Raw genomic sequence first — 11,046 nt, 5'->3', positions numbered from 1 at the left:
CGAAGCTTAGGGTTAGGGTTCCAAGAGACGGGGGAAACCCCTTTTGTAGGGCGGCGGGGTCACATTGGCATGCGGGCCCGAGGGAAGAAGGTCGCCGGAGATCTTGCGGAGGCGTTGCACGCTGGGGAAGAAGGGGGAAAGGGGGAGGACGGCGTTGGCAGGTGGGGACGGCGGGTCAGAGGGAGGGAGAGAGAGGAGGCGCGCCTGGGCTGAGGGAGCTGGGCTGGCGCGGCCCACGCGAGGGAAAAGAGAGAGAGGAGTGCTGGGCCTCGGGGTCGGCTTGGGCCAGGGAAAAAGAGAGGGGAGAGGGAGCCCGCGAGAGAGAGAGAGAGAGAGAGAGAGAGAGGGAAAGATGGGCCGAGCGTGGCACACGTGGGGAGGGGAGAGGAAAGGGGCCCGAGGGGAAGAGAGAGGGAGTTTGGGCTGCTGGGCTGCTGTTCTCTTCTCCTTTTCTTCTTCTTTTCTTTTTCTTTTCTACACTCAAACTATTCAAACAAATCTATTTGAATGCAAATAAATTTGAATTCAAACCCTATAAACTCAACACAAATAAAATAATGCTCCAGCATGAATGCACAAGCAAGTTGATCCTATAATATACTTTATTTCCTTGTGTTATAAAATTTCTTTGAATGCAAGATAAATTAGAGAAAACCCTGGAAATTTTATTTAAGCCCAAATAAATTCCTTAAAATTTGGGAAAATTACATTAGGGTGTTACACTTTTGAATTCAAATTCAAAGGGCACACTTCGAGTTTGAATTCCACTCACTTTCAAACAATCCAAAAGCAAAATCCAATCCAAACCAAACAAATTCGAACAAGCCGATTCGGAGGAACTCGAATAACTCCAAATTAATTCACACTAACAAATCAGTCCTTCACTTGAATTAGGTTTTATTTGGCTAGGAACTTGGGATACAAGAGAGGTTCCTTATATTACCCCTATGTTCTAACACTTGCATAAAAAGTTTTTGAAATTCATGATTTTTGCATCCTAGAACATTCCAGAAAAATCCGGGATGCTATTGTACCACAGCTCCGACTGATGTCCCCCGACCAAGCTCCGTCTTACGCGTGTCGCTATCCCCGACCGGTAAGGCCGAGGATAGCCGGCCCCTATGTACTGGTGGGTCCCGGGAGCAGATGTGGCGGATAAGGATGCACGCCGGAGTCAACTTGCCATATAGGCCAACCACTCCCTCCACGAAGATTGTAGTGCCCCTTGCTACCACAATGGGGAGGCACTGTTTCACCTGACCGTCCTTCTGAGTGGACGGAACACAACGACATCATCACGATGCGGCAGGCATGCCTCCATCATGGAGGAATGACGGGGCGTAACGTTGAGGATGGAGCGTGACTGTCATACCGCGCTTATCAGCGCGCACGCTGCCCCTCCGACTGGCGAAGTACAACGCATAGGGACAGAACAAGACGGCCACTCCACGACATAGGATATGGACGGTGGCCGCCCGAGGACTCCGCTGACAGGGTTGACGACCCCGATCGACAGGCAGGGAACTCTCTCTCTCTCTCTCTCTCTCTACACTTAGTCCCCCGTAAGGAGGACCCCCCTTGACTATAAAAGGGAGGGTCAGCCGCCTAGAAAAGAAGATCAGACCAAAATTCAAGAGATTCATTCTTCACTCGAAAACTTGTAACTCCCCAACTCTCACGTGCACTTGGGCTCAAGCAATACATCCGACCGACCCCCGACTGGACGTAGGGCACGTTTGTCTGAACCAGTATAAATCTTGAGTTATTATGTGCCAGGCAACCTCCGATCACGACGCACGATACATACTTCGAGTAGGTTTAGCTACCAGCCATTTCCGGAACCGACAATATGGAAATCAAAAACAACCATAGGAAGCAGCAACCAAGGGATCAGAACGCCAGTTGCATGTTCCCCCGAGCCTAGGGCTGGCTCTAGAGGGGCAGGCAGTGCTACCGCCGGGGTCATAGAGCTAGGGGGCCAAGATCATATAGGTAATTAGTATATATTATTCTCTATTTAGCATAATAAGTCTTTAAAAACCCATCACAAACCTCATGATGCCATAATAAGCTTTTGAAAGTCCATTACAAACCTCATAATGGTTATTGTTTTTAGTTTTTTGTTACACTATTGTTATATGTTTTATGAGCTATACATATATTGCAAAGTAATTTTTATTATTTGTACTATATATTGTAATTTTGTAACTAAAAATTTTGTAACTAAAAATTAGTTCAACGGCTCTTATCTTCTTGCTTGTCCAAGGGACATTATAATTATAGAGCCGGCCCTGCCCTGGCCGAGCAGGTGTTCTTCCGCAAGGACAGGAACAGCTCCATGGCTGCATCCATGCGCATGCCAGTTAGCTTGTCATCGAGGAACGCACGGTACGCCTCTTTCAAAGTACCACGATGTTGGGCAGTGAGCTCCCCAAATCGCTGCGAGAGGACGCGACATTCGCCAGCGGTTGCTTGTCAACTGTATGGTTGATTTGTGTTTGAGTTTTGCTCAAATTTCATATACATGTTGTCTTTAGCAGGCCTCACTGGATCCTTTCTTTAGCAGGTTTCAACAAGCAAAACTGAAGATATACGTGATTGTTAGATACAAAAATGTAAGAGTACTATTTGATGAACGTTATAAGAATACTGCTACACTTTTTAATTAAGAAACCGTGTCAGGGGTGTTTGTGAAAAAAAAAGAAACCATTGAAACAAATCCATTGGTTTAGATAGGCTTTCAAATGCATGGCTAACCTGCTCTTTAATGCATGAGGCAAATGAAACATTAAAACAAATTTGCTGGTTTAAATAAGATTTCAAACACATCACTAACTTGTTGCTCCTTGATTAATACTAACTCCGTCCCAGAATATAGCTAGTTTTAGGTTTTTTTAAAGTCAAACCTTTTAAACTTTGACCATGGATAGTAAAAAACTATAAAGATTGATAACATAAAACTGATCTCATTATATTCATAATAAAATCCACTTTCATAACATATAATATTTTCTACTTAAAAGTAATTATTTTTAAAAATATTATTGGTCAAAGATGAAAATGTTTGACTTTAACCAAGTTAAAAAGTTGGTATATTTTAGGATGGAGGTAGTGCATGACAAATATTAAAGCAGGGTAAACTATCACTGATAGAAGGTCCAGGCTCTATGTGAAGATTTGCTCTACCGACGGACGATGAAGCTACCTCTTACTGCTATTCAAGAAGAAATGCATGGAACCGCTACAATTCCTACTATCACGAAAGTTTATAACATGTTGGATGGTCTAGGTCATCCGGGTCTTCCAGGCACTATAGTTATTTGCATATTGACCTATCTCGGTTAATATAATTTAGTATTTTCAAATCATATAATTACAACAGTTTTGTACTCCAGCATAGATTAGTACCTCCATTTAATGTGTTATGGTTCTACCAGTAAATATCCTCGCTTTTTTGTTGCTCCTGTCTGTGGTACTGTCTCCGTCCTAAATTATTAATCATTTTGGTTCGTAAAATTGATGGAACGGAAGGAGTATAAAATAATAAAAGTTATGCGTAAATAAATATGCTAAAGATCATTCTCCCAACTGAGAGAAGTTAGCATCATTCCATTCCTACGAGAGCGCTGCGAAGCGCGCTGTCCATCCTAGTATTCGATCATGGGCTAACAAACTTAGCAATATACCATAAACAACAAACACATTTCCTCCTCCGCCTATATATACGGTGGCAGATGCGTCCGATCCGTCCCCTAACTGTAAGGCGCGCGGTAGCTCGATCTCTGGCATATATGTTCCTAAAATCTTTAAATGTAAATCACGCCATTAATTAGTTGGAGATTAGTTCTCAATGCATGGGTCCGGTAGTGCATGCGACAGCGCAAATCAACAAACCAGATAAGCGTCTGTAGAAGAAAAAAAAAACTTATATATCATAAGATGAGCACAGAATACATGCACACTAGCTACGTACATTAGAGCAAAAGACACTGATTCGACTATCATGCATATATATAAATATATCTCAGATTACCTAGCTTTTTTTAAATAATGATGGAAAATATCCGGCTTCAGATCTCTTCATAGAAACGGCGGCGTCGATCCAAAATTATTACATCATATATAATATTTAAAACATATAATTATCCATCGTTATTCATCAATGCGAACGACCATCCATCCTGACTCTAGACACTATGATGCAATATAATTGGAATAACATACTTTCTCCATTCCAAATTGTAAGTCATTTACCGAAACGATCTATAATTTAAAGCGAAGGCAGTAAATATCTAGGATACTATAGCTGCGCATGCATGCATGCGTATTATTAGTCGTCGGGCCACACGACTCACACTGCCTACTGATCCAAGCAAGCTAAGGAGGGAGCTTTAATTTGGCGGCAGCACAGCACATAGACAGACATCGTCAGAGGCCGGCGTCTTGGTACAGGTGCGGCCACACCTGTTGGGATATCTCGTAGAGCACCTTATGGCGGTGCCGGGTCCGGCGCCGGAGCTTGCCCCCGTTGGCTGCGGCTTTGGCGACAGTTTTCTTGAACTTTACCTTGAGTTGGGATATCTTATCGGAGAGCTGCCTTACATCCACGCCACGGCGGCGGAGCGTGACGAGGTGCCTCAAGACCTCTGGGGCCTTGGGGACCTTGTTATAGCTGCCCTTGCCCATGCGGAGGAAGGCCATGGTGTCGAGGATCAGACGCTCGTCATCGAGGCACCATTTGTTCTTCTTCTTGGGCTGGCTGCTGGTGGCCTCGCTGCGGCTGCCGCCACTGTCGGATGAGCGGTCAGACACGGCAGGGGACGCCGGCGAGGATGGACGCCGCGCCGCCCTCCTCGGCTGGCTCGTGGCCTCATCGCCCTTGCCGCCGCCGCCCCTGTTGGATGAGGCCCGTGGCGAGCGGACGACGGACACGGAGGACGGCGGCGTGGCGCGCCGCGCCGCGCTCCTGGGCCGGCTCGTGACCTCGTCGTCGGAGGAGGACGACGACACGTTGATGACAGGAGTCCTGCGCACGGACACGTCAGAGCCGGAGGAGATGGTGATGGTGGGGGCGGCGGCGCTCTTGCCGCGGCGGGAAGCAGGGAAGGACGGCGGGATCGTGGGCGCCATGGCTGGGATGGATGGATCCATTCGGCGGTGGAGAGCTTGCACATTTATAGGGCATGCAGGGGGGAGAAACGGCGGCGCTGGTTGCGCTCCCGCCCGCCCGCCCGCGCGCGCTCTTGCTCCGCGTCCCGCCTTTTTTCTCTCTTTTCTTTTCGGGGGGAAAACAGCGCGCGACCGCCCGCCATTTTGACGGGGCATCGCCTTGCTGCTGATCGTCTCCTGTGGTTCATCCATGAAACTCTGATGGATTCGATCCATGGGCAATATATAGATAGGAATAATTCTTCATTCCAAATACTCCATTTAGAAAGAGAGATTATTATATATTATATATGGCAGCCATTAACTTCTCCCCAAGCAAGATCCTTTCCATTAACAATCAAATGTGTTTTGCTTTTTTCTATTAACAATAACAATCCTACCTGGTTCGAATTTCAGGTGGACGGAAGAAAAAAGAATACCCACGCGTAGTAATAGGATAGAAATTCATCTTAGCATGCTGTTTATCTACACCGTAAATCAGTGTGGCGTGCACCAACATCAAGCAGAAGGTGAAGGACCGGCACGCACTTTTTCTCCCAGGTCCTGCCAAGAAGCGCCCGCCTTTTTTCTATTTTTTTGGGAAACAACGGGCACCGGCCAATGCCTTTTACGGGAAAAAGAAATCCTGTGGAGGCGGTACACATACCGGCTCCAGATCCTTGCCACATGGACACGCTGCAAATCCAACAGAAAGCCCACCCCTCATCCTTGCACGCGGAAGAACTAGCGCCGCGCAATTAGCCAGAAGAGTACGGATAGTGGACTGTCACCAGACCGATCAATTAAGAGCAGTATCTCCAGCAGACAAATGTAAAAGATTCACGTGGTGTTTTTCCTCAGAATTTCCACCTGACTTTGTGTACAATACAAGAAACAAGTGTGAAAGACTTACTGGTAACTAGGCACCAACGAAAAACACTGACATGCCACCCAATGTCTTTTCCCATCTCCACAGCTGCCTATTTCTGGAATAAAGTCAAAGAAGTTCTAACGAGGAGGTGCACCAAATGCTCAGAAAGAACACAACTCAACACCCAGCTACACGGTACCAGATGTAGGTACCGTGATTTGAAAATTGCTACAAGTGAGAATGCAACAAAAACTAGAGAGGTATGCATCAACACCGACGCAAGACATGAAGCCACTGTTAAAGCATTTCATTTCCTCCATCTACTAATTAGTTTCTTAGAATCAAGGTACAGCATGATCGCTAAAATGTAAGCAGCAGTAAAATTTGTCAAAGCTGCACACGATCTAAGGCAATAGAAGGAGCACAGATACAGGAGCTTCATTTTCAATGGGGATAAAATCTATTGTAAATAATACTGGAAACAACAACAATCTACGATCCTAGTTATGCATACAAAAAGCCTATGTTTGTTTATCAGAAACCTCATTGAAAGATAAGTCAAGGTACTCTGCTAGGCTCAATCCTGATGACGACTTAATTTGGCCTTGAGCAGGTGCTTCCTTCTTCTCCCGCAGCGATTTTGGAAGCCTCGACTCGGAGATGCCCCTGGGTATCAGTATGTTGCCAACAATAGGTTGCAAGTCCAGCCAAGGGTCATCAACCATGGACTTATTGAAGTAGCTGTGGTCTTGCCAACCACAGCCACCCCTGCCCCCTCTCCCCCTCGAACCTGCGCTACCATAATAACTGGGCCCCCTACCTCGTCCATAAGATGAGTTCGGGCTACCTCTTGGTCCATAATTCATCGGGCTGCCTCCTCGGCCGGGATTAGGGTGCCTGAACCCAAACCTAGGAGAATTTGGATAAGATCCTCTAGCTGGAGGAACAGAGTGTGGACCCCAGGGAGGTGGAGCACCAGGAGGTGCTCCTTGGTATCCTGACATTGGATCCTGGAACTGCATAGGACTTCTCCATGGACTGCCCCCTTGTGAATCTCGTGGCATCAGGGGTGGGGAGTGAATTGGCGATGGAGCCAAATGATGCTGCTGTGGAGGATAGTTGTCACCATAGTTCCCTGGTCCAGCCAAAGATGAAAAGTTTGAAGAAATGGTCAGGATGAGATTCTGAGTGGTTATGAATAAGATATGCCAGATTAAAACAGAATAAAAACCAATTAGCAAGTTAAGCATGCAGCAAACCAAAGAATATAATAGCACAGTTATGCTAGACGCATGAGAACCAATATATGAAGGTAATGCTCACATGTCAATGGAACCAGTAACTCAAAACAGTAAGGAATCCTCACGTGCAAACCAGCCACTTAAAACAGTACAAGCAAAATGATAGAGAGCATTTTAGACTTAAAAATCATTAACCTAAAAATCTAGTCTAAATTTCTTCAGCCAATTAATATCCATTATCCACTATGCCACTATTGCAAGGTTGCTGTTCTCATCATGGCAATTCAATTCTTAGTGCCACCCTTCGATTTCTCTGGTTAACCAACTTCAGTAAAATGGAGTGTTATAAGAAACATGTGTGGATTCCCAGAAATTTCAATCTTACACAAACGATTAAATTTGAATCCAATAACATCAGTCTTAGGTGAACTGGATACAACCAATTTTTTTATATCTTGCTGCCGAACCATCTAATTCCTCAGCTAAACGAATATTAACAGGACAATAAGCAAAAGTGCAGAACAAAGATTTCTAATTGATCTGCTAGTATCAAACATGCAACATATGTGCATTCACATTTGGAATCAAATAAAACAATCTGCATTATGCTCAAGAGATGATTATTGATTACATAAACTGAGACATCACAGAGAATAGCTTCAGAACAGAAGCAAACCTTTTCAATTCAACTGCAACACTTGTAGAGAAATTAAATCTGAATGTAGCCAAATTCAAGGAAAAATATGTATGCTCTGACCTAAAAGAACACATAGAAACCCCCAGGATGGCATCACTATATGCATCATGCACCCAAGAACGCCATGTAATACTTAGTTATATTACAATGTGTATGTCACATACAGATGGCCTAAAATAAATTGAAAGCAACAATGATTTCTAATTGATCTGCTAGTGTCAAACATGCAACATCTGCATAGTCGGATTTGGAATCAAATAAAATGATCTGCATTATGCTCAAGAGATGATTACATAAACTGAGACATCACAGAGAGTAGCTGTAAGACTTGTAGAGAACTTAAATCTGAATTTAGCCCCATTCAAGCAAAATTATGTATGTTCCGACATAATAGAACACATAGAAACCCCCCAGGATGGCACCACTATATGCATCATGCACCCAAGAATGCTACCCTTAGTTAGTTATACTATAATATGTGCGCCACATACAGATGGCCTAAAATAAAAATTGAAAGCAAAAATGATTTAAACAGTGGTAGGTTGCTTTCATTTGTCTTCGACACTTCAAGCATCCTTGGGTATTAATATATTGCCAACAATAGGTTGCAAGTCTATCTAAGGGTCATCAACCATGCACTTCAAGTAGCTCCTATGGTATTGCCATCCAGAACGATTCCGAGAACTAGTACCGAACCTCCACCCTCCCCCCCTTGAGCCTGTGCTTCTGGAGTAGTTTTGGCCTCTACCTTGCCCATAAGATGAGTATGTGTTACCCATTGGTCCATAAAGTAATATGGCTGCTCCATGGGCTGGGATTAGTGTGTCTGAACCAACCAAAGCTAGGTGAATTTGGATATGAACCTCGAGCTGGAGATGCAAAATGGGGGATCTGGTGAGGTGGTGCACCAAAGGGATTTCCTTGGTCTTGGTACCCTGGCATTGGAGTCTGGAATTGCATATGACTTGGCCAAAGAGATGGGTAGTGAGTGGGTGACAGGGCCATATGGTGCTGGTGTGGGGGATATAGGTACCACAGTTCCTTGGTTCAGCTAAACAAGCAATGTTACAAAAGATTCTGAAGTGGTCTCTTATGGCATCCTACACAAAATGTACAGATATCAAGGGGCAGTTCTTGATTTAAGAACATGCACGCTATCCTGATTCCTGACAGGCCAAATTCATGTAAAAGGGCTACTATGTTTGGCAAAAGCTCAAACACTGCTAATGGAACCCATAGGGCAACTGCAATCTGAATGACCCGGCTGTAGAAAAACAACCATAATGTCAGGTTAGCTGTTTAAGAATGTGTAAACCCCAGATGACTAATGTGGATTAAACTGAGAAGCGGCAACTAAGTTTGCCATCTCCAAATGCAAACCAAGATTGAGCTACTGCTCCTTTATTATGATTTCCCAATGAAAGAATATTTCGTTCCTGTTGTTTCATTTGGATTTATCGTTTAACCAATGTCTAGGTTTGAAACAAGCTTGCATTATCCTTTTTCCCCCTTTGCCTATAGGGTGAGCTATTATCCTTGTAGCAGGGCGCAATTTGTCTATAGGTAATAGGTTTAGGTTCAAGTATAACTATAGGCAAGATCAAACTACGCTGCCAACGCTAGTACTATAAATCAGCCGCATGTGGCCCTAATCCACCATAATAGGGGGAAGAGAAACAGCAGCCTAGCTAGCGTCTTAGGGTGGCGTCCGTACCGTAAGCAGGCGGAGGCAGAGCGGGACGCGGATTGTAGCAGGAGGGAGGGCTCTTGCGCTTGTGGGACCAGGTCGGATTGGTCGCGCCGCCGGAATAGGAGGAGGAGAAGGCGGCGGCGGGGTTGGTGTAGTAGTCGAACCGCTGGGGCGGGCGCGGGCGCGGAGAGGAGGCCTGGTCCCCCGCGAGGTCGGGGTCTGGGAGGAGGCTCCCCGCGGGCGCCGGGGGCGGCGCCTCCGCCGGCGACGCGTTGGCGGCGGAGCGGAGGGCGAGGAGGCGCTCACGGCGCTGGGAGGAGGACTCCTCCGGCTCGTGCTCGCCGCCGTCCATCTCGACCCTGTCGACCCGAGTCGAGTGTCTCCCTCGCTAGCTCGCCGCGACGGCGTGGATGGCAGCGGAGGGCGACGGCGCGGATTGCGGCGGAGGGCGACGGCGCGATTCCGGAAGGGGGAGGACGAGCGATGGGAGGAGAGAAGGGGAGTGGACCTATAGGCAGGTAGGCCGACCGACTCCGAACTGGCATATGCTTGCCCATCGGCCCATGCCACGAGCTCATTTTTTTTGTTTCTTCTTCTTTTTTTTCGACTTCTTCACATGCCACATGTACATAAATTGATGCATATGATTTTTATCTAAATTTTTTCCTTTTTAATGCACACTTAAAAATTAACAGAAACTTATTCCGAAATTTGATAAGCCTAGTTTGAGAAATGTGAGCACCTAATTAAACATTTTAACAGCCATGTTCAACGACTTAGGATAACATGTTCAAATATTTTACATGTGACCTAGTTGTTCCACTCACAGAGAAAAGAAACATTTTTTGGGAACAGTGTATTATTTCAATTGCTGAAATAGCACATTAGGATTTTCGAGGTTTGAAATGGTCTAAATCATTAACCTTTACTAGGCCAAACTCCTCCTTGATTTCTTCTACAAAAGTGTGTTTTTATTAGAATCTATAAAGAATAAATAAACGCCTAGTTATTTATGGACAGATTCTTTGACAAAAATCTGTCTGATTTCTATACTAATAAGATCAGCTATCGACCACATATTAAGGAAAAATGAGTTAGATAGATGGGGAAAGGAAAACGTTACCGTGCACTACTTAAAAAATGATTCATAGGGATGTTTTTTTTCTAGGGTGGGTCAAAACGTGATTTTACCGTGCACTACTAAAAATGATTTTACCGTGCACTGCTACAAACAGAGTGCGGCTATTACAGCATCCGACCCGTCCCTAGAAAAGTAATTTTAGGGTCGGATGAGGCCATCATCTTCTGAAAATGATGCCCATTTGCAGGTGACGCCACCACCGCCTCTGGAAACGGTGGCATTTCTAGCGGCGGGTGATGGCGTCATCCATCCCTAAAA

The 11,046-nt window shown here is 45.3% G+C and overlaps 1 protein-coding gene across 1 annotated transcript; it reads right to left on the bottom strand.

Moving 5' to 3' along the window:
* Nucleotides 1–6,314: 6,314 nt before the first annotated feature.
* Nucleotides 6,315–10,168, bottom strand: LOC112901642 (formin-like protein 20). Its single transcript, XM_025970598.1, has 2 exons — nt 9,672–10,168; nt 6,315–7,154 (listed from the first exon to the last, which is right to left on the bottom strand). Exons 1-2 carry the CDS (start codon nt 9,997–9,999, stop codon nt 6,541–6,543), a joined length of 942 nt encoding a protein of 313 aa, XP_025826383.1. The 5' UTR covers nt 10,000–10,168; the 3' UTR covers nt 6,315–6,540.
* Between the last annotated feature and the right edge of the window lie 878 nt (nt 10,169–11,046).

Source organism: Panicum hallii, chromosome 7, assembly GCF_002211085.1.
Source record: "Panicum hallii strain FIL2 chromosome 7, PHallii_v3.1, whole genome shotgun sequence".
In the NCBI taxonomy this organism is placed as follows: Eukaryota; Viridiplantae; Streptophyta; class Magnoliopsida; order Poales; family Poaceae; genus Panicum; species Panicum hallii.
This window is presented reverse-complemented; position numbering and strand designations above follow the sequence as displayed.

Excerpts from the sequence above, each read along its gene's own strand:
- LOC112901642 (XM_025970598.1), bottom strand. The coding sequence starts at position 9,999 with ATGGACGGCGGCGAGCACGAGCCGGAGGAGTCCTCCTCCCAGCGCCGT. Across the intron at positions 7,155-9,671 it reads TCTGCCTCCGCCTGCTTACG|GGAACTATGGTGACAACTAT; the intron begins GTACGGACGCCA and ends TGGCTGGACCAG.